This window comes from Xyrauchen texanus, chromosome 37 (assembly GCF_025860055.1).
Source record: "Xyrauchen texanus isolate HMW12.3.18 chromosome 37, RBS_HiC_50CHRs, whole genome shotgun sequence".
NCBI classification, from domain to species: Eukaryota; Metazoa; Chordata; class Actinopteri; order Cypriniformes; family Catostomidae; genus Xyrauchen; species Xyrauchen texanus.
In genome coordinates this window covers 12,665,345-12,689,685 of record NC_068312.1, presented here as the reverse complement: position 1 = coordinate 12,689,685, position 24,341 = coordinate 12,665,345, and the positions used below count along the sequence as shown (strand labels likewise).

The window sequence follows — 24,341 nt, the reverse complement described above, 5'->3', positions numbered from 1 at the left end:
GTCAACTATAAATTGGTGTCCAATGTTCATGCAGCTAAGATTACACATTTGCCAGCTTGGCAGAATCATTACCCTCAAGGCAAGGATAACATTATGCTGAGTTACACAATTGCATTGAGTATGACCTTAACTACGAAAGGACAGTTTTGAACGAACTGAAATCAAAAAGGGCCAAGTGTACTAATTTACGGAAAAATGCATTATCTAGGAGGACTTAAAACACCTAATAAGCGCATATAAAGCTTTATAAGAAAACTGGAAGGCGTGAAAATTGAAAAGGCAGTAAAATACATTTAACATCATTGTTCCCCTTTATTTTCAAATTTTGATACACATGAGCCTACAGAACTCATTAGCAAATGAAAACAGCAAAATGACAACTCGTCTTAAGACAAGGATGGATGAATGTGGGGGTTATAAAACTTTGGAGGAATGTTGCCATAAGCGGCAAGGATTCAGAAGAGGGAGAGCTCAAGGGTACTAGACAAGGGGTTGAGTTAAGGTTGGCGGTTGAGGTGTTTACAGCTGGCCACAGTCAGCAATGACAATCTTGGCACTTGTTTTTCCACTGCTGGAGCCATAACCCTCCACTTTCTTGATGATATCCATGCCCTCCACAACCTGTCCAAAGACAACGTGCTTGCCGTCCAGCCTGGGGGGGGGAGGGAGATGTCAGGTCATGCAGGTTACATTTAAAACAAGATTCAGCACACTATAGATCAAGCCTGATCAAGCATGCATGCTTGACTTGCTCACCATGAAGTAATTTCTGTACAGATGAAGAACTGGGAACCATTGGTGTTGGGGCCAGCATTGGCCATAGACAGGATACCAGGGCTGGTGTGTTTCAGTGTGAAATTCTCATCCTCAAACTTGTTGCCGTAAATGGACTTGCCACCAGTTCCATTGTGGTTTGTGAAGTCACCACCCTGTATCCAAAGGTTTCAACAGGAGAACAGAATAGGTAAAAAGCCTCAGTAGCCTTCATCAAATAAACATGGAGCAATTATCCCCACCTTACAAAAAACTAACTAAATGCAGATGCACAAAGCCACATAAAATATTCAAGAAAATAATAAGGCATACATGGCCAAACACAAAGGAACAGATTGCCCAAAAATAAACACTCATTTACTCAAGCCCATGCCATCTCAGATGTGTATGACTTTCTTCTGCAGAACACAAAGATGTTTTGTAGAATCTCCATTTTGTTGGTTCACACAGTGAATGTGAAAGGTGACCAGAACTTTGAAGCACCAAAAAGCACAAAGGCGGCATAAAAGTAATCCATATGACTCCAGTAGTCAAGTCTTCTGAAGCAATATAACTGATTTTGGGTGAGGAACAGAACAAAATGTAAAATAATTTGTTTTATTGTACACCTTGCCATTGCAGTTTCTAGGCACGATCACGATTTCAAGCTCAATTACACTTGTGTAAGTTTAATAAAGATTGAAATCAAAATTGCCACAGAGACCGTTGGTGTCAAGATTTATAGTGAGAGAGAGAGAGAGAGAGAGAGAGAGAGAGAGAGAGAGAGAGCGAGCGAGCAGAGAGAAAATGTTATATTTTGCACTGTTCTAACAGAAAATGCATTGGATCGCTACAGAAGACATTAAAATACTTAAGTCATATGGATTACTTTTATGCTGCTTGTGTGCCTCAAAGTTTGTCACCATTCACATTCACTGTGAGAACCAACAAAGTGGAAATAGAGATATATATATATTAAAAAAAAAAAGTGTTTTGCAGGAAGGAAAAATAAATAAATAATAATAAAAAAAAAAAAAATCACATCGGAGATGGCACGAGTAAATTATGACAATTTACATTTATGGTTGAACTACTCCTTTAACCATCTTTCATACCTGACACATGAAGTTGGGGATGACACGATGGAAGATGGATCCTTTATAGCCATAGCCAGGCTGTCCTGTGCACAGCTGCCTGAAGTTCTCTAAAAAGAGAGTGAGATTAAGAGTGATGAAAATTCCAAACCGCACTTGACCATTTAATAAATAAAAAATAAAAAAATAAAATAAAAAAAATACCTGCTGTTCTGGGGACAACATCAGCTCTCAGCTGTTTTAAACAAACAGAAGATTGTATAAGGGCACTTTAAATAAAGAGCATCTTCACAAGATCAATGTTAAACAGCTGTTCACTAAAGCTGCACTTTCACATTGTACCGCATATGCAACAAACTAGTTATTCCGCTTATGTGCGCTGTCTCGCTGCAATACATCTGCATGTGTGATCGCACTGCAGTTCAACAAATCAATGGTGAAGGGACAAAATGGCCAAAGCAAGTACAGTACAAGCAGCAGTTTATGCAGAGCAAAGCAGACCACGTGCACATGTGACATTTCCGGGTTTTTCACTAAACGATCAAATGGCCGATTCAAAATGGCCGTTTAGGATGCATTTTTATCAAATAAAACTCAAGTTTGTTAATCCATCACGAAACGATTTCAGTAAGTCACGTCAAAATAGCCATTTAATGTTCCCGCAATGTTATACGTATATAAATAAATATAAAAATATAACAAAAATAAAACCGCAAAGTTGACTATTATAGCGGCTATTTGGAAATCTCCGCAGCGTCTCGAAGACGGACCCCTCCCATCCCCGTCATGCATCCGCAGAACTTTCCAGAACATGGAAAACCGTGTTACACCAAGGCAGCATGCGACTGCGGGAACCGCTTATCGCGGACGTGAAAGTTGTCGAATTTTACGAATGCAAACAAAATGAGATCATTGTATTTTTAGACGCAGTTGCATGAATTAATCCGAATTTGGGCATTTGGTCTAAACAAGGGCTAAACAAAGGAGCGGAGGCCCTGCCCATTCATTCAATGCAAGAGACCTTTCCGCATAGTTTTCCCCCAAACCAAGTGCTCAATATTTTTGTTCACCAGAATGGTGATAATTTATGAAATAAGCGCTGCAGTTTGATTAATACCTGCAATATCTTAAAAAAAAAAAAAAAAGTTAAGTGAAATCGGCGATGTAACGATGTGTTGCAGCTCGAGCGGTCTTGATACATGACTGAGATTTTTTAAGTTTAGTATTGCAGCTCAACTTACAGAAAAGGTGACGCATCGACATACCAGCAACATCAATGAACATTCCAATAAACCTTCCCAATTGAAACAGAGAAGCAATACATTTATAACTAGAACCACTTTAATGCATGCATTAAAAAAAAAAAAAAACACACAACATATGACCGGATACCCATTGCACTCCCCTTTGCAATGCAACTACAATTCAATAAAATCCTCAACAAGCTAAACTCTTTCTAGTTGCAAATCATGGTACTGTTAGGCAAGTATAGACTAAATGTTCTACTGTAATTTATCATGTAATCGCTAAACTAGGTTGAATATGACTAAATCACGAGATTGTACGGAGAAAAAAATAAAAATGAATGCACAACACCCATGGAGCAGAACGGTATTCAAGTTCAAGTTTTGGAGCACAGAGTGAGAATGTGATGGTGCATGCAGTCCTTCCACGAGCTCCACTCAGAGGCGCGCGCACGAACTCACTCCCGAGTGGAAAATTACACCGTCTCTCCATCAATCAGACGATTGAAAACTGAATATTGCATATACGTTACCTCCATGATCACTCTTCCAAGTGGGTTGCCGTTGGCGGTGAGATCGAAGAAAACTCTGGGCCTGGCCATGGCTAAAGATTATTTTGCGTTCAGATGATGTTAAGAGTGGACCACTTGTCACGGGTGGACTTCGAATAGAGAAAAGAGTGGAGGAAGGCCGCTGAGCTATATAATTACCAGAAGGGACGTCATAAACGCGTCTCCATCCAATAAGAGCGTTTTGAATGCTCTGAGTGACACGAGCATGAACCAATAAAACATCCTCATAAAAAACATTGCCATTGAAACCCGCGTCTTGAAGGTGTGCCTTTTGTGAACACGAAATCGATTGTGGCTTGAAGGGTGATACTTTACTGCTAATGTATTTCTCCAGGCCATGGTTATTTGGCCTGTAAGAGCTGCAAGCAAGAGCTTGTTTATCTCTACCCAGCATTAACGCAATAAAAACATTTCCCCATTAAGTGAGCACATTTAATTCTTCATGATTTTTTTTCCTTCTCTTAAAGCTACACTATGTACATTTGTTTTGTTAAAAAATCAAATTTTTTTTTTATTAGTGATAGAGTGCAACAAAAATCCATCTTCCAAACCATGCCTTTGCCCAAATACACTTTGTTAAATCTAAGATAATGATTTATGTTTTAGAGCTGTTGGGATGGATTTTGTGGGAAATTGCATACATATGTCATTCGCCCGGGCGTGCTGACGTCATATCCGTACACAGAGAAAATAAGATACAGCTACTGTAGTGCTTGTATGGTGTGGGAGTAGCTGAAGCTGAAAATTCGTTGTCAAAACGGCAAACCTCCGGGGAATCACCAGTTGTAAAACCAAAGAAACCCCGAATAGAGCAAAGTCTACAAGCAAAAAGGGAAAGTGACAGAGACCGTAATAAAACCTGAATCAACATCGGCTTGGCTTTTCAGAGGTGGCGACAACACACGTCTGTGTGTCTGTGTGTGTGTGTGTGTCTGTAGTGAAATACAATAATTATACTGTAACCGGTGCAGAACTTTTCACTTGCAAGCACACATGTGTATTTGATTTATAATGGCAATAATTTATATAAATAAATCCTTTAGTTCTAGGCTTGCCAAAGACATGTGAGTCTTGAAATGATGTTGGGTAACAATAACAATCTATAAATGAGTTTCCACTGTGGTCTATTTGGCCAGAATATTGTGCAGTTATAAAAACTTCACAGCGTTTGACCTTATCAGCCTAGAAATCTTTGTGTCTAATGTTAACAAATGTTGCCTAACTTTTGTAATGTTATTTATTTCAAAACATCAATGTTTCCAATCAGTCAAAACAACAGCATAAGATACGACACTTCTCTGCTCAGATGACATGTTTTCAGATATCCGTCTTTTCCTTTCTTTCAGTATTTATTTGTCTGTTCACTCTGATAAGATGTATTCATGTGTACACCGGTGCCTCGAACCACATTCATCCGTGCAGAGGAGTAGAGCCGAAACACAACCAAAACAATGTTCTTTCGCAATACTTCTTTTTTGTTTTAATCGTTAGAGGGCCAAAAGTTACTTAGTGTTGCTTTAAAGAGATATGTTATCTCTGTTGTTGTCCACAGTTGTCTTATTTATTGCATGGATTTACACTTTTAGACACTGTTAGAGCTTCTTAAAAGTGCAGTCAGTAATTTTTTTTTTCTCATTAAAAATGTTTTACTCCTAAATAAATTAATTGTACATTTGAAAAATATGTATAAAATTAAGACCACTCACATGAGATGAAGACTCCAGTCATATTAGTATCCAGGGACATAAAAAAAAATTAAAACTGAAAACGAACAAAATCTTTAGCAGAAAACCGGAACAAAGTGATTTTCATTTGTTCTGGAATGAAAACTTTATTTTTAAATGATGGTAACCGTTAACTTTCTTCAGATAATTTTTTTAATGAAACCAAAGGCCAAAGAGTTTATTATAGTACATTTTTGGAATTGCACTTCTTGTGTGCTTTGATCCTGAAGGAAACAGCTGCACCACAAATCTCTTTGCCTAAATGTCTATTCTGGATGACATTCAATTCTGTGAATGAAGACCTTTTTAACAGCAATGTATAATTACTACCTATACTGCACATGCATGTCTAATCCAGATACAAGGCAAACATTATAGGGGTAAAAAGTATATTTCTCAGTTGTTTCCAAGTCTTCATTAAATTATTGTAATATGATGAATTAATACAGATTTGATGCTGTTGGGTTTTGACTCAGAAGCAGACCTGTAAATAAAATTATACTTAACTGTTAATTAACTGCTTGTTATTATTTCTATGCTGATAAATCCAGCATAGATAAAAATAAGCCACTTGGTGAGGCAAGTGGCTTATTTTTGGGCTTGTTTTTCCAGACCATGTTGCATGATTCTTTTGGAAGATCTGGCAACACTGCAGTTGGTATTTCAACCACCCATTAGCACAGAGTACTTTCATATTAAAAAGAATGTTATTAACTGTTCTTTTAATTTGTTCTAACCGGTAACCTTTTGGAAAGGAGGCTGCAGAACTTCTGAACCAGAACAAAAAAATACAGTTTTTGCACAGAAAGAAATGAAAAACTTTTCATTTTTAGTCCCTGTTAGTAACCTTATGAAAGCTGTTTTATTCTACATAGAGAGGGAAACAGCGGAAATACTGTGTCCAAATGACCACACTTGTACTGCAGCACTGGAAACTGCAGGAATACTGAATCCAAAAGACCACACTTGTACTGCAGCACTGGAAACTGCAGGAATACTGAGTCCAAATGACCACACTTGTACTGCAGCACTGGAAACTGCAGGAATACTGAGTCCAAATGAACACACTTATACTGCAGCACTGGAATCTGCAGGAATACTGAGTCCAAATGACCACACTTGTACTGCAGCACTGGAATCTGCAGAAATACTGAGTCCAAATGACCACACTTGTACTGCAGCACAGGAATCTGCACGAATACTGAGTCCAAATGACCACACTTGTACTGCAGCACTGGAAACTGCAGGAACACTGCGTCCAAATGACCTCACTTGTACTGCAGCACTGGAAACTGCAGGAATACTGTGTCCAAATGACCACACTTGTACTGCAGCACTGGAATCTGCAGGAATACTGAGTCCAAATGACCACACTTGTACTGCAGCACTGGAAACTGCAGGAATACTGTGTCCAAATGACCACACTTGTACTGCTGTACATTTGATATGTAAATTGTGTTGTGCAAGAATGTTGTTTATTGTAATTGGTATATGTCTCGTCACTGTCATGACTGCTACGTTGCTCGGAACTGCACACAAGAATTTCACCTACTGTTGCACTTGTGTACATGGTAGTGTGACAATAAAGTGATTTGATTTGATTTGATTTGATTTGAATACTGAGTCCAAATGACCACACTTGTACTGCAGTACTAGAATCTGCAGGAATATTGTGTCCAAATGACCACACTTATACTGCAGCACTGGAATCTGCAGGAATACTGCGTCCAAATGACCACACTTGTACTGCAGCACTGGAAACTGCAGGAATACTGCGTCCAAATGACCACACTTATACTGCAGCAGTGGAAACTGCAGGAATACCGAGTCCAAATGACCACACTTGTACTGCAGCACTGGAAACTGCAGGAATACTAAGTCCAAATGACCACACTTGTACTGCAGCACTGGAAACTGCAGGAATACTGCATCCAAATGACCCCACTTATACTGCAGCACTGGAATCTGCAGGAATACCATGTCCAAATGACCACACTTATACTGCAACACTGGAAACTGTAGGAATACTGCGTCCAAATGACCACACTTATACTGCAGCACTGGAAACTGCAGGAATACCATGTCCAAATGACCACACTTATACTGCAGCACTGGAATCTGCAGGAATACTGAGTCCAAATGACCACACTTGTACTGCAGTACTAGAATCTGCAGGAATATTGTGTCCAAATGACCACACTTATACTGCAGCACTGGAAACTGCAGGAATACTGCGTCCAAATGACCACACTTGTACTGCAGCACTGGAAACTGCAGGAATACTGCGTCCAAATGACCACACTTGTACTGCAGCACTGGAAACTGCAGGAATACTGAGTCCAAATGACCACACTTGTACTGCAGCACTGGAAACTGCAGGAATACTGCGTCCAAATGACCACACTTATACTGCAGCACTAGAATCTGCAGGAATATTGCGTCCAAATGACCACACTTATACTGCAGCACTGGAATCTGCAGGAATACTGCATCCAAATGACCACACTTGTACTGCAGCACTGGAAACTGCAGGAATACTGCATCCAAATGAACACACTTATACTGCAGCAGTGGAAACTGCAGGAATACCGAGTCCAAATGACCACACTTGTACTGCAGCACTGGAAACTGCAGGAATACTGCGTCCAAATGACCACACTTATACTGCAGCAGTGGAAACTGCAGGAATACTGCGTCCAAATGACCACACTTATACTGCAGCACTGGAATCTGCAGGAATACCATGTCCAAATGACCACACTTATACTGCAGCACTGGAATCTGCAGGAATATTGAGTCCAAATGACCACACTTGTACTGCAGCACTGGAACCTGCAGGAATACTGCGTCCAAATGACCACACTTATACTGCAGCACTGGAATCTGCAGGAATACTGAGTCCAAATGACCACACTTGTACTGCAGCACTGGAATCTTCAGGAATACTGCATCCAAATGACCACACTTTTAATGCAGCACTGGAAACTGCAGGAATACTGCGTCAAAATGACCACACTTGTACTGCAGCACTGGAATCTGCAGGAATACTGCATCCAAATGACCACACTTGTACTGCAGCACTGGAATCTGCAGGAATACTGAGTCCAAATGACCACACTTGTACTGCAGCACTGGAAACTGCAGGAATACTACGTCCAAATGACCACACTTGTACTGCAGCACTGGAATCTGCAGGAATACTGCATCCAAATGAACACACTTGTACTGCAGCACTGGAATCTGCAGGAATACTGCGTCCAAATGACCACACTTGTACTGCAGGAATACTGAGTCAAATGACCACACTTTTACTGCAGCACTGGAAACTGCTGGAATACTAAGTCCAAATGACCACACTTGTACTGCAGCACTGGAAACTGCAGGAATACTGAGTCCAAATGACCACACTTGTACTGCAGCACTGGAAACTGCAGGAATAACGTGTCCAAATGAACACACTTGTACTGCAGCACTGGAAACTGAAGGAATACCGCGTCCCTATGAACACACTTGTACTGCAGCACTGGAAACTGCAGGAATACTGAGTCCAAATGACCACACTTGTACTGCAGCACTGGAAACTGCAGGAATACTGAGTCCAAATGAACACACTTGTACTGCAGCACTGGAAACTGCAGGAATACTGCGTCCAAATGACCACACTTATACTGCAGCACTGGAATCTGCAGGAATATTGTGTCCAAATGACCACACTTATACTGCAGCACTGGAATCTGCAGGAATACTGAGTCCAAATGACCACACTTGTACTGCAGTACTAGAATCTGCAGGAATATTGTGTCCAAATGACCACACTTATACTGCAGCACTGGAATCTGCAGGAATACTGCATCCAAATGACCACACTTGTACTGCAGCACTGGAAACTGCAGGAATACTGCGTCCAAATGACCACACTTATACTGCAGCAGTGGAAACTGCAGGAATACCGAGTCCAAATGACCACACTTGTACTGCAGCACTGGAAACTGCAGGAATACTGAGTCCAAATGACCACACTTGTACTGCAGCACTGGAAACTGCAGGAATACTGCGTCCAAATGACCACACTTATACTGCAGCACTGGAAACTGTAGGAATACTGCGTCCAAATGACCACACTTATACTGCAGCACTGGAATCTGCAGGAATACCATGTCCAAATGACCACACTTATACTGCAGCACTGGAATCTGCAGGAATACTGAGTCCAAATGACCACACTTGTACTGCAGCACTGGAAACTGCAGGAATACTGCGTCCAAATGACCACACTTATACTGCAGCACTAGAATCTGCAGGAATATTGTGTCCAAATGACCACACTTATACTGCAGCACTGGAATCTGCAGGAATACTGCGTCCAAATGACCACTCTTGTACTGCAGCACTGGAAACTGCAGGAATACTGCATCCAAATGACCACACTTGTACTGCAGCACTGGAAACTGCAGGAATACTGCGTCCAAATGACCACACTTATACTGCAGCACTGGAAACTGCAGGAATACTGAGTCCAAATGATCACACTTGTACTGCAGCACTGGAAACTGCAGGAATACTGCGTCCAAATGACCACACTTGTACTGCAGCACTGGAATCTGCAGGAATACTGAGTCCAAATGACCACACTTGTACTGCAGCACTGGAATCTGCAGGAATACTGAGTCCAAATGGCCACACTTGTACTGCAGCACTGGAAACTGCAGGAATACTGTGTCCAAATGACCATACTTGTACTGCTGTACATTTGGTATGTAAATTGTGTTGTGCAAGAATGTTGTTTATTGTAATTGGTATATGTCTCGTCACTGTCATGACTGCTATGTTGCTCGGAACTGTACACAAGAATTTCACCTACTGTTGCACTTGTGTACGTGGTAGTGTGACAATAAAGTGATTTGATTTGATTTGATTTGATTTGAATACTGCGTCCAAATGACCACACTTATACTGCAGCACTGGAATCTGCAGGAATACCATGTCCAAATGACCACACTTATACTGCAGCACTGCAATCTGCAGGAATACTAAGTCCAAATGACCACACTTGTACTGCAGCACTGGAAACTGTAGGAATACTGCGTCCAAATGACCACACTTATACTGCAGCACTGGAATCTGCAGGAATACTGAGTCCAAATGACCACACTTGTACTGCAGCACTGGAATCTGCAGGAATACTGAGTCCAAATGACCACACTTGTACTGCAGCACTGGAAACTGCTGGAATACTAAGTACAAATGACCACACTTGTACTGCAGCACTGGAAACTGCAGGAATACTGAGTCCAAATGACCACACTTGTACTGCAGCACTGGAATCTGCAGGAATACTGAGTCCAAATTACTCAAAAAAGCTTTTAAAGATTTGGCTGACCATTAAGACACCTGTGCATCAGTAATGCAATATTTCAATGTGACGAGGAGGAGGGCGTGGCTGGGCCTTGATGGTGCAGTATAGTATAAGGAGGAGACGGGAACTGGCTGAACAGTCAACATACATTTTAATTATATAAATGAACCTAAAACAACATAAAACATAATGACACAGACACCCATGCATGCGGTCATCTCGCTCTCCCACTGATCAGCTGATTCAGCGCCTGCCATCATTGTCACATTCAAATCAAACAATCAGTAGCAAATATAAAAGTATAAAGTAAACATGAAAACATCAGCATTGTATACATTTTTAAACATTAGTGCTGTCATTTGATTAAAAATATTGAATTGCAATTTATCGCATGATTGTTCATAGATTTTGAAAATGCTGAAATATGACTATATATAATTATTTTCCTGTTCAAATGCCTTTAGTTCCTACTTAACCCTTGTGCATCAATAAAAAAAAGTTACTCAGAGATCCTTAGAGGACAAAAATATTCACGTCATAAAATTGCCATAAAATATTATATATTAATATTATTTTCCACTTTCAATGAGTTCATTTTTTAACCTTCATCAGTCCTGATCATAACTACTAAATATTCATTCATTTTCAAAATGTTAACCTTTTAAATGCCAGTTTGTTTACATAATGTCACTATTGTTTTTCTCACACACACACACACACACACACACACACACACACACACACACACACACACACACACACACACACACACACACTTCTTAATACACACATACAAAACACACTCTGACATCCATACCAACATACCCACACAATTTTAGCTGCATCATTTATCAGTTGGCCTGCAGTGCTCTATAATAATGCAAACAGAAAATAGGAAAAAAGGATGTATTTGCTCCATAGGCTAAACATGAGAAAATTGCGCCATCTGGTGGAAAATATAAAATAAATGCAAATTTTGAAGCCAGGGCTCCGGAATAAAAGCATAATATTATAGAATTCATGATTTTATACTTTAATGGCACTGGAATCAAATATTGCAAATTTAATGGATTTCAATGGGGACATTTATGTCCTGAAGGTCCCTATTTTGTGTGCACAGTGTATAGGTGTATTATAGGAACTGAGGTTGAAATATCAAAATTCCCCCCCCCCCCCAAAATACACACCTTGGCAAAATGTATGTCATTGGCATTAACACAACCAACATGATCAAAAACTAAAATGAAAAAGACAAAAATGTCCTGAAGATCGCACAAGGGTTAAAATAGAAAAGAAAACAATATGTAACAATAAAGCTATATTAATATTTTTCAAAAATATTGTGCAAAAATAGCACAAAGTAACATAAAACATTCCCAAAGTCTAAGTGGGAGGTACACAAATTGAAAGAACTTGTCCACATAGGTTGCAGATTCATTGCAATGCATATTAAATATCTTAAACCCTCATCCTCCACAATATTAATAGTACAAACTGTGGCAGTCCACTTTGCTACAACAATCATGAAGTTGCGTTCTCATGATTCATGCCGCTTTAAACTCTACATGTGAAGTGCTGAAAAATCTTTTGATCTGAAGGTATATACTTAAACTAAAATTTTATAAAAATAAAAAAAAAAAAACTTTTTTGAAATCGATGACTTGGACCAAATAATAATGAAAAGCAGCCATTAAGTCCCCAACATAGATGGGACTCCTTCAATACTGTTTAAAAGTGTCCCAGGGTGATACCTCAAGAAGTTGGTTGAGAAAATGTCAAGAGTATGTCTACAAATTCTAGGCAAAGGGTGACCACTTTGAAGATGCTAAAATATAACACAGTTTTGATTTATTATGTTTAGTCATAATTCCCAGAGTTCCATTTATGTTATTCCACAGTTTTGATGAATTTACTATTATTCTAAAATGTGAAGAAAAAGATATAATAAAGAATGAGTAAGTATTTCAAAACTTTTGACCGGTAGAGTATATTTTTAAAAACACCAAGTTTGTGGTAATTTAATTTCCATCAGAATCCACATCACTGAGTTTAAAAGCAGGAATCAAACCGAAGGTCATTTTGGGAAAACCTTGTTGACCTCTGCCAAGTGACGTACGGTTACTATTTGTCAAGATAGAAATGATTCACATTAATACATTTACGTCCCTGCTCCACCACAACGAGTGTGAGCTCTTACGTAGAAGTAAAAAAGAGGTTGCGCAAAACTTTCCCCGAAATGTTCCACGTTGTACTTCAGCATTGGAAATGTTCCAAGCAAAGTGCACCGTGTTTACTTTATTTGCAGTTATGCGTAGGCCTATATATCAGCATAGCCTGTATTTGAATGCACAGAAAGCAGATTGTGTACTGAAGAATCTTCTTGCTGTCACCTAATGGAACAAGCGCAACTGAATTAATGTGATTTTCTTCAAAAGGCAAGTACCTAACACATTTAGTGACAGAACTAACCGGACTAAACTGAAATGTTACATGCTACTGACCACGTGAGAAGCACATTTCTGTGGTTTGTTTGACCAGGGGCCGAACAGTCCTTGCGACAGAACAATCAGAAGGACTCCAGTTTCTGAGCCGGAGGATAAAACATGGCGGACATGGCGATTAAAAATGTATTTTAATAATTGCTTTTTCCTGATTGTCAACGGCGGATCACATGGTTATCATGGGTATACAGAATCACTTTAAGTCTAATGTGTAGAACTTGTTCAAAACTTTATTTTATTAAATTTTCCATAGATATGGAATTACTCCTATTCAATTTATTGTTATTGTTGTTTCAAAGAGGATTTTAGAGTTATTGTGACTCTCTAAAATATCAAGACAGGAAAAATAATTTAATGCACATGACTGTAGCTTGTAAGATGCTTATATTTATTGATATACCTGCATTCGGTCTAAAAGTGCTGTTTATACCTGCAGAAGTGTGGCTGTGTGTATTTTATAACTATCTTTGCGAATATATGGTGGTATGTTCTTTATACATTGTACTGTGTTCTAATCTGTGACCATCTATGTGTCTGAATAATGTTTATTTGTTCTCTAATGATATAAAACAATGGGGGTTTGTTGCTGTAGTCATATGTGCACTTTGATTTTCAGAGGTTCTTTATTATCTAATGCTTTATTGTCAGTGTGTTGCTTGAAATTATTTAATAAAAACTAAAATTCAATAGTTAGTTGAAAGTGTGTTCCTTTACACTGTCTATCAATGCCATGACTTTTTAAAATAATAATGTGTAAAACTCCATGTTAATAAAAACATAATGTAAAAAATGCTTCATCTGATTGAAGTCTGTCCCAAATGCACACTTTTATCAATCATGCCCCCTCACGGACTTGCTGACAGTGCCCCATCGGTCTGCACTCAGAGGAAGACCACATAGGCGAAGGGTGCCATTTGTCAATTAGGTTTTTTGTCTTTCTTTTTCGTATTTGTTATCTATGGTCAATGCCTTTTATATATATGCACTTACATTTATACAATTGTTAACCTTTTTTGCATTCCCAATATAAAAATACATAAATGAAACGAGACAGCCTCGATGACATATGCGGCCGACAAAAGCTTACAAAAGTTACATTTTGTATTCCCTTCCCTCACTAACTTCATTCAATGGTCTCGGATGTACATTATTACGTTGTGCTGGTGCTGGCTGGATTAAATGCACTCAATCCGCTATGGAGCCTATATACTGTCGCTCGTGCAATAAGGTTGATTTGTGGAAAGACATCATCTTTGAGATCGATGCAATCCCAGATTTAGGTCAAGTTTAGTTGTAATTTCAGAGGCTTAAATGTAAATCATGTCTTAAAAAAAACAAATATATAAAAAACAATTATATTCTAATAATTATTATAAAAATGTATATATATATATATATATATATATATATATATATATATATATATATATTATAATAGTTCGAAATCATTTTTGTTGACTCAACATATTGTTTCAAGTGTCTGTTAGCTGTTTGACTGGAAAATAATAATAATAATAAATTCTTAACTTGATTATTGCTGTGCAAGAATTCTACAGTAATATACACCAAACGTTTGGAATAATGTACAGATTTAGCTGTTATGGAAAGAAAGTGGCATTCAACTGATCAGAATGTATAGTCAGGATATTAATGACATGAAAATTGTATTACATATATTGTGACAAAAATTATTTATGACCTAACAGGTGAACATTTGACCTTTGCTTCGTCTCCCCCTCCCCTCCCTCCGGCTGTTGTACAGGATGTGATGGGTTCGGTCAGCTGTTCTGATATCCCCACGTTGTAGCCGAGACATCTGTGTATTTAAAAGAGTAAAAATTATTATCTTTATTGGTGTACAATGTTTAATGGAAAACTGAGATGACAAAATAATGCTTGGTATAAGACTTTTTTTTTTAAACTTTTAACAAAGTGGTGAAAATGTGTTTCTAAATCAGTGGATATTGACTGAAGCAAACTCGTTCAGATGTTCACAATAAAATGATGAATAAACTGTTTAACAAACATAATGTTTGGCATTAGTTTAACAAATAGGTTTATTTTACTAAAACACAGTCATGCATTTAATTGTAGCTGGTCACTTTAAAATTATGAATAAATGGTTAACAAAGACAAAGTGTTATTTTAATTTTAACAGAGGAGAAATGTTTTTTTTTGTATTTTTTTAAACAAAATGTATCAAGTTGTCAAGCACTGTCTCACCTTGTCCAGCGGGATTCTCACCCGCCCGATGATTGCTGCAGGATTCTGGTGAGGGTCGATGGTGAAAATGTACAGTACTGTGCAAAAGTATTAGGCATAAGATGCGTCACAAAATCATTTGTCTTAAGATGGTTATTTATATCTTAAGCATTAGTGTCAATTAGAATTATAAATGTTAGACTCCCAAACATTACTTTTGCAAATAGAAATAATTAGAATAGAAGAACAGGGAGCCCTGCAACAGATGGCATGACCCCCACAAAACCCCCCAATGAACATCATGTCAGTCTGAGATTACATAAAGAGTCAGAAGCAACTCACAACTCAGGTGAATTCTCCAAGACGCTTGAAACATCCTATCTGGCAAAAGTGGTCACACCAAATATTGATTTAGTTTTTTTTATGATTACTGGATTTTGTATGACATTAAGTGATCAAAGAAAACTATTTATGTCATTATTTTTGAAGACATCCTCACTATGCAACATTTTTCACAAGTGCCTAAAACCTTTGCACAGTACTGTATATATATTTTTTTGTTTGTTGATTAGAACTCTTACCTAAGTACAGGGGCGAAAATGTCATAAAAATGTTGGGGGGGACAATAAACATAACAATTCTCAAGAGCAATTTTTGAAGGGGACACCAAGGTTTTTTTTGTTGTTGCCCCGTTTGCATTTGTATTTTATTTCTTAAACAGTTATTTTAAGAATATATAATTATATTATTTACAATTCACATATTTTAATGATATTTTAGGGGTTGGTGGCAACCCTCAGATAGAGGGGTCCTGACCCCCCGCAAATTCCGCCTATGCCTAGGTACTGTTGCTATGACACAACCTTTATCTGTTGTTCAAAATAGCAGTGCAAGACTGTGCACATTCAAGTCAGTGAACAGGTAAGTCTTATTGATAAAGGGAAAATGCAAATGCAATTTTGGATACAAATATGACTACCACTTCATATTAAAGGGATAGTTGTCCCAAACCTTTATAACTTCCTTTCTTACATAGAACCAAAAAGCAGCTGTTATAAAAGTTCACCCCCCATAAATAAATTTTTTTTTTTATTATTTACTCACCCTTATGCCATCCCAGTTGTGTGAAGTTCTTTCTTCTGCTGACCACAAATATATATATATATATATTTTTTTAAATATCTTAGCTCTGTTAGTCCTCACAATGCACATGAATAGTGAATGAGGATAACATCTCCTTTTGTGTTCCACAGCAGTACATATTGCATTTTTGGGTGAACCATACCATTGAATCAGGATGTTATTTAGACACTCGTGTGCCTCATCTACCTGAGAACATACAGTTTTCAAGACAACCAATAAATGAACAACTTCAAATATATGAGAAGATGAGTTTATTGTGTGAAGCTAAACCGTTATGGAGGACAGATTCTTAATACTCAGAAAACAAAAATAAAATAATTTGCTTTCTCTTTGAAAGAGCCAAAAGGATGTGAATTCCTGTTTCTATTTAAAAGAGCAACCACAAACAGGTACATCTTTGTCTTATTGTCCCTGCTGGCCATTTTGTGTCTTCCTGCAGCTGAGTTGGGCTTTTATGGCACAAGTTATCAGATGGCAAAAGGAGGATTTGTGGGGTTATTTTAAATCTGCAACAGTCTACATCAATGATTGCAGTGTAATCTTCAGACAAATGATAACAGATCAGACAAAACTGCCTGAACCGAGGCACATACAACCAAGAATTTTGCACACCATCCTGATTTTAACGTCAACCCTTTCCAGCTCCAAGTACAAAGTAATTTACATAAATACAATCATACGAATGCAACACCAACTTTCCGAGAACCAACAGTTTTTTTGTGCAAAGGTACAGATAAAGTGTTGTTTTTACCACTTACTTTAAAATCTTGCCTACTAATGAGACACTGCAAATGTATCTGTCAACATTTACCCTTATTTTGAATTTAGCCCACAATTGTCTATACATAAAATGAAACAACTCACAGAAAAGAAACCACAAACATACAAAGTAAAGCCATTAAATTGTTGAGAGTTGAGATGCAAGCAGCACTCAGAAAACAGTCCACCAACTGTCATGACATTAAGCCTCTCAACAGTTAGTTCAGAAGCAACAGATTTAACGTATAAGAAAATACTTAAGGTATATTTCATGTGTTATTAGGTTTGTCTATAAAAACCAATCCCTGTGAATATTTACCTCTTGCCTTTTGTGCATCTTATTTTTTGGTGTTGTTTGACTGGGAAACAATGGCATCAAATGCTTGAAACGAACAACAGCCTGTTAAAATAAAATGTCAGATACATGCAGGAGTGCTTGTTCTGATGTAACCACACAATCATGAAAGTGCATGTCTATGTCACAATCATGAAACTGCATTCTGCAATCTCTATTCATTTTTGTTATCAATAAAATATTTTTTTGGTTGATGGGGAATTGGGTGTTTGTGAGTTTTAGTTTTCTTTGTTGTTTTTTGGATAGATTTAGATGTGGTCTTTGAAGGCGTCCAGGTTGAAGGCGGTGTCACAGAAACGCTTCAGCTCCATTAGATGGGTGTTCTTGTTTCCAGTGGCAGGAGCAGCAGCAGGATCACGCCCAGCATACCTACATACAGAAAGGTAGAGTGAAGATTTGTGAAAATACAAACCACCTGGAATATAAGAGTTCTTTTAGAGCAGAGGTGCGCTTACCAGACAGGCTTGGCACGCTCGATTGTGGTACGCATGCGGGGCTTGACGTAGTCATAGTAACCCTGGTTCTTGTGCTCTTCTTGACACCAGACCAGGTCAGCGTTGGGATATTTCTCAGTCTCTGCCTTCACCAGGTCAAAAGGGAATGGAGAGAGCTGGAGTGTGACGAGAGAGAGTGTGAGATTTACTATATGTTTGAAGAAATCTTATTCTGTCAAACAATGTCTAAAAATTGTTTGTCATCTTTACAGTCAAATCCCTCAATTACAATAAGTGATAATCTCTCAACAAAAGTAAAGAAGCAATTATTTAATTAGAAAGAGAGACTTCCCCTTTCTACTGTAACCATTTACAACCCCGCGTCCACAAGTGTGGAAATTGTATTTTGGCTTTGCTATATGTAACACATAATTTAAATGAATTAAAACTGGCTGAATACTGTTCACAAGACTCTAGTGTCATTTAAAGGTTAAACCTCTGGCACACCGCATCACGTGACAACAGCGTGAGGTTGATATACAGGAAGTGTTGCTACTGGTGCAGTGCCAAAAAAGTGCCTCTGGTAAGAAACCTCTAAGCTTTTTGATTGAAATCTGTTTCGTTGTAAAGAGTAGTGATATTAAAGTTGATATGCGGCTTTAAAAAAATAACATACATTTTTCACGCTTTAGTGCGCTGATAAACATGAAGTCCACGTATGTGGAAATTAGGACCTCGTTCACTTAAAAGTTGAAAAAAACATGTTAGTTAGTTTTTTAACAAGATCATATCTTTGTGACAATTCACTTCATTTTAATATACATTTTGTTATGGTTTTATTTTATCATCACTGTACAATATGGTTCTATTCACTAACATTATTAAACGCATTCCTATATATTTACTATGCATTTTCACATTAAGAATAAATTTATTCATGCAGAAGCTGTTGCTTTCAGAGGCTTTATATGAAGTTGGGATGAAAATAAGTTGCATTTCGAACTGTTCTGAGACCAATGCAGACAGACAGCACACTGGAGGTCAAGTCATTCACTACATAGGGATCAAGGGAGAATCCTATAGCTTTCTATGCAGTTAAGTGCATTCACTCCTAAAATCTGATAAAAAGTTCAGTTTCAGGCTGCAGATGATGTTTGGGCCACTCAACATGTTTGGCAGACATGGGACAATGATAATCAGTCCATAGTTTCAGAATGTATAATGTATAATTTTATTTTAACATGGCTGGCAGTGATTGGATGATGCTGGCCATTGCTTTTAATCAGTATTATTTATTCTGCTTTATAGAAAATCAGCTGTAATATCTACAACGTCTCAAAAACATGAAAAACCAACACCCCTGGAAACATAAACTATTTGATAAAATGTTTTGACTTTCTATAGCTTGGTATTAAATCAAATGTAGTCCCACTGTCCACATATGTATGAAAACTATTTTCTTATTTATTAGATCCTACTAGTTACAAATCAAAAAGGGAAATGGAAAATGCACAAAGCAGTCATGCGGATGTCTCAAGAGGTTAATGCACAAAACTAAAAATGGGTTTCTGGGTTCAAGTGAATGGTTAAATGTTATACAAAAGAGATTGGTACCTGCTCAATGCGAGTGATAGCCACAGTGCTCTCCATATTGTGCGTTTTGCGTTCTCGTGTGAGCTCATAGTACACCTTTCCTGTACAGAAGATGATGCGTTTGACCTCAGATGGGTTTTGGGCAGCGACTCCATTCTCTGGGATCACACGCTGGAAATGAGTGCCTGAAGAGATACGCAGAGTTAAAGATTACTTCAGAGTGATCCGAGTTCATCCCCCTGAGTCTTAACTGAAAACGGTTACAAAGACAGTTTCTGACCTGGTAGCATCTGGTCAAAGTTAGACTTGGCCTCCGGATGACGCAGCAGGGATTTGGGGGTGAAAATGATGAGCTAAAGAAAAAAAAAAAAAAAAAAAAAAAAACTTTCAAACTTCAAATTTGTTCAAAAAGTACAGTTGAAATTTGAATCAATTATTTACACACAAATAGTTAATGACAATTAATTGTTTAACAGTTCTGATGCTCTCAGACAGGTGAACTCACAGGTTTCCTGAAAGGAAGGAGGATCTGCCTCCTCATCACATGGAAATAGTTGCCGGGATTTGAACAGTTCACGACAATCCAGTTACAGTCATAGAGCTGACGAACCTCAAAGTCATCTGTGATTTTCTACAACCGAAGAAAAAGGCACATACACATTTTTCAGCTTGGTGAAAAGTTATTAAATCTTTGTTTACACAAACATCATGTCCTAACCAAGGACAACATGAAAAAGCTTAAAGCGACAAATCAAAAGATTTTTTTTTGGCACTTCGGATAATCTCACCCACAATAAAATCTGATTGGTCCTGGATGACGCCAAGCAAATAAACAAGCTAACAAAGATTTCACATTACAGCAAAAAAGTGAACTTGTTTTCAGATTTTTAGAGTTGTGTTAGGTAGATCTTGGCAGTCTTACAGGGTTAAAGTCAGGGTCATCGTTACACATCTGCAGGAAGCGTTCAGGACGGGCAGATGAGTGTTCTGGACCCTGCAGAGAAAGAGCCAGAGAGATAATTACAATAGAACAATAGACTTTTGCCACATGACTGGGCTGGTGGAAATGGCTGTAAGTTTAGCTTGAAGACACACATAGACCGAGTGTGTCAGAGATTACACAAAGAAATTTAGGTGCTGCCAACGTGTCCGGGAATTATGAAGGACAAAATGATCATTAAGTTATTTCGTATAATTTCTCACCATAGCTAATTTCTTTCCCTTTACATTTGACTATTTTCCTCTGATTTTTCTTAGCACAGAAGGGTTTTGCTGCCGATGTGAAGTCAAACGTAAACAGCATTTCACTACATGCACATAAATCTGGAGTCCTTCTCTATAAGATGACATCACAGGGAAAAAGCTGCTTAAAGTTTGAAATCGGTGTATGGTTTACATGAGCTTTGTTTGCAGCTTTCTCTGTACTGCCGTATGCATGCGGCTCATTCAGTAAGCAGCTTTCTCCATGGCAATGTAATTTTTCCATGAGATACCCAGGTGTGTTAAACCGGCTTTCTAGTTCACATGATGTTTCAAAATGCTTTCTGCAAAAAAAAACTGAAATAAGCAGTTATCTTAAGCGTGGTCAATGACACATGAGAAAACGGATAAAAACACCACATAAAAGAAAATGTTAAGCAGTTTAATGTCATGAGTAACTGATTTGGAGATGGTGATAAGGAATGAATTGAGGGTAATGTAGTCTTACCATGCCCTCCATGCCATGTGGCAGTAGTAAGACAATGCCGTTCTGACGAACCCATTTAGCTTGGCCAGGGCAGATGAACTGGTCTATGATACCCTGAGCTGTGTTATGGAAGTCTCCAAACTGGGCTTCCCATAGAACCAGAGCATTAGGACTGGCCATGGCGAAGCCTAACTCAAAACCTAAGACACAAACGAAAAAGGAAAGAGAGCGAATGTTTACATGAGCAAGACTCTACATTTCAGTGTGGAGCTAATTTAGTGTGTACTGTGAGTGTTTGGATACCTAGCACTCCATACTCAGACAGAGAGCTGTTGCAGACAGTGTAAGGGGCTTGGTTAGAGGAAATATGATTCATGGGGATGCAGATCCTCTTATCTACATTCTGATCGTGGAGAACATGGTGACGGTGACTGTAAAGACAGCACACAAGAGGTCTGTAACCTCTACACTGGGGCCTCTGTGATTCACAATTATGCTGCATTCACTTCGTTTTTAATGACTGGAATTACAAGAACTCTGTACCTGAAGGTTCCTCTCTCTACATCTTGGCCACTAAGGCGCACATGGATGCCCTCCTTGAGCAGAGAGCCAAAGGCCAAGTACTCCCCCAGAGCCCAGTCCACAGTCCTGTTCTTGATCATTTCAGCACGGCCCTTCAAAATACGACTGAGACCTGTATGTGTGAGTTAGGAAAAAGAAAGCATTATTGTAATACTCTTGTTTAATAAAACGTGACAAGTATGCATCTTAATGCACCATTGCATTTGTGTCTAGTTGTACCTCCATGAATGGTAAAGTCCTCCACAGGCACTGATGATGCAACTTGTCCAATTTGGCTCAGCTCCTCCTCTGACAGGCCAGTAGATGGGCAGCTCATACTCTTGGGCTGGCCATCCAGAGTGAAAAAACCTGAACACAAACAACAACTACGTTGTACCATCTATAAAAACATGAAGAAGCACCAAAATGCTGGCAGGTCATTAGTCTCATGATGGGTGCACAGTCCATTCAGACCAAGGACAGCCCACTTCCAGATGGTCACAGGAAGAGACATGTAAAGGGATTAATTATGGTTTGTTGTTTTACATTACATGTGGAGGTGAGGAAATCTGTAATTGAACTCTGCGAACAATGTGGAATATAAAGGTAAGCTCAAGGAAATCTCCCTTATGTGCCATTCATCGTCTCAAACAAAACGTGGAATACCATCTAAAGATTTGATGCAATGCTTGAAAACTTCAGTGGCTAGTTCTTCCTCAGAAGCACTCATTGAAGAAGCCTGATATCTTGTAAACATGACTTTGCTTTCAAACAGACTGATAAAAACATGTGCATCTTGACTCCTAGATATTGTGTAAAGCCAGCCAATCAGATTGGTGCATGTAATTTTGAGAACGCTACAGCAATTATTTTGAGCAATATGCAGCCGCTAATTACCTTGGTCATAATTTAATTTGTATACAAACAAACACACACACCTGGCCAGGGGGAGTCCAGCCAGTGCTTGATGTGAAGAATCTTCTTATCCTTTGAGCGAGCATGAGCTTCCTCACAGATTTTATCATACTTGGCAATCTCTTCCTGTGAACAGAGACAAAGTGATGCATTTTTCTATGTAATTGGTGCTTTAAGGTTTGTTCTCTTCCTCCCAAACCAGGGTCACAAGACAACTATAAAATAAATAAATAAATAAATAAAAACACACAAAAACTGAACTAGGGCTATCAATTGATTAAAAAATTATGCAATTAATTGCATTATAATATATTCTGCGAAAGGCCCCCACATAATGGTAAATTATAATTAAGTTAATAAATTGTAAGAATAATATATAGGCCTAATAAATATTATTATTCAGATTTAAGCACATTACATCATATCGTGGCAACAGACAAGTAATTAATTTAAGCAATAAAAAAGTGGTTTTAAAACTGAAAATATTGTTTGTTCAGAGCATGTAATCTGTAGACGTCGGAGCTGACGAGGTGTGTTTGGCTGTGCAGCTTGAGCTGACTGCCCCCTATTGCATCAAGGTGGTACATCAAGCTTGAATTGCTCCTGTAGTAGGAATATTCCGTATTACGGAATTTAGGTCAGTGGCATGATTTATAGTGTTTTTATAATAAAAAAAAAAAAAAAATGTACACATAATTTTAATATAATTAATCGCACTAAATTAAGGTGTTAAATCGACAGCCCTAATTAAAACCCAATTACAAATGATTCACATTTCAATTGAGAGATTGCTTGGACTACATCATGTTTTACTGATAAGCTCACAATATGAGACATTTATGAGACAATATGCAACAGCTGACTGGCCATTGGCAGAATTTACTGATAATGCACCTCATACTCCTGTCGGGAGACGGCACCTTCGGCGATGAGCTTCTCTGCATATTTCTGTAGAACTCCTTTCTGCTTCTTTATCTGTTTGTACATCAGAGGCTGGGTGAACATCGGCTCATCCATCTCGTTGTGGCCATTACGTCGGTAACACACCTAAAGGGAAAAAAAAGACCATGCCAAATGGATGTCACAAATGCCCAAAACATCACAATGATTGATTTTTTTTATGAAACCAAACGTGAGAATAACACACATCAATCAAAGTATATAATGCCATTACTGTGTTATTAGTGTGGATAAGAGTGTTTAAAGGTATTTCTACAAATGTGGGCACTTATGGCCCTGTAATCTTTCTGATTTTCACACACTTATTAATTTAATTTGTCAACTACCAATGACCAATGGATATACATGCATCATTCTGACATTTTTTCTGAATTAACAAATGTCATTTCCAAATGAAGTATTTTGTTCAGTATATTGAGACATTTCAGTAAAACTCGTAACTTATGGTAATACGTTTCCAAGAAAGTTTTAATCTGACTTTCACATAG

General features: G+C 38.2%; 2 protein-coding genes across 7 annotated transcripts in view; both read right to left on the bottom strand.

Annotated features, from left to right (window-relative positions):
* Positions 1 to 288: 288 nt before the first annotated feature.
* Positions 289 to 3,791, bottom strand: ppiaa (peptidylprolyl isomerase Aa (cyclophilin A)). The gene is made up of 5 exons (XM_052108959.1): positions 3,625 to 3,791; positions 2,052 to 2,082; positions 1,869 to 1,957; positions 757 to 929; positions 289 to 652 (listed from the first exon to the last, which is right to left on the bottom strand). Exons 1-5 carry the CDS (start codon positions 3,691 to 3,693, stop codon positions 520 to 522), a joined length of 495 nt encoding a protein of 164 aa, XP_051964919.1. The 5' UTR covers positions 3,694 to 3,791; the 3' UTR covers positions 289 to 519.
* A 13,032-nt stretch (positions 3,792 to 16,823) lies between these two features.
* The window catches only part of ogdha (oxoglutarate dehydrogenase a), a 33,860-nt gene continuing 26,342 nt past the window's right edge, over positions 16,824 to 24,341 (bottom strand). For 4 of the 6 annotated variants that reach the window (XM_052108509.1, XM_052108507.1, XM_052108508.1 and 1 more), the window contains 12 exons: positions 23,788 to 23,940; positions 22,917 to 23,019; positions 22,219 to 22,347; positions 21,961 to 22,111; positions 21,721 to 21,848; positions 21,439 to 21,617; positions 20,653 to 20,724; positions 20,236 to 20,361; positions 20,011 to 20,083; positions 19,752 to 19,915; positions 18,159 to 18,313; positions 16,824 to 18,072 (listed from right to left, as the gene is read on the bottom strand). In XM_052108509.1, coding sequence (XP_051964469.1) covers positions 17,952 to 18,072; positions 18,159 to 18,313; positions 19,752 to 19,915; positions 20,011 to 20,083; positions 20,236 to 20,361; positions 20,653 to 20,724; positions 21,439 to 21,617; positions 21,721 to 21,848; positions 21,961 to 22,111; positions 22,219 to 22,347; positions 22,917 to 23,019; positions 23,788 to 23,940 — 1,554 coding nt within the window. In that variant the 3' untranslated portion in view covers positions 16,824 to 17,951. Of the gene's footprint in view, positions 18,073 to 18,158; positions 18,314 to 19,751; positions 19,916 to 20,010; positions 20,084 to 20,235; positions 20,362 to 20,652; positions 20,725 to 21,438; positions 21,618 to 21,720; positions 21,849 to 21,960; positions 22,112 to 22,218; positions 22,348 to 22,914; positions 23,020 to 23,787; positions 23,941 to 24,341 lie in introns of those variants that run through there. The other 2 variants (XR_007968897.1, XR_007968898.1) reach the window with 2 other exon arrangements.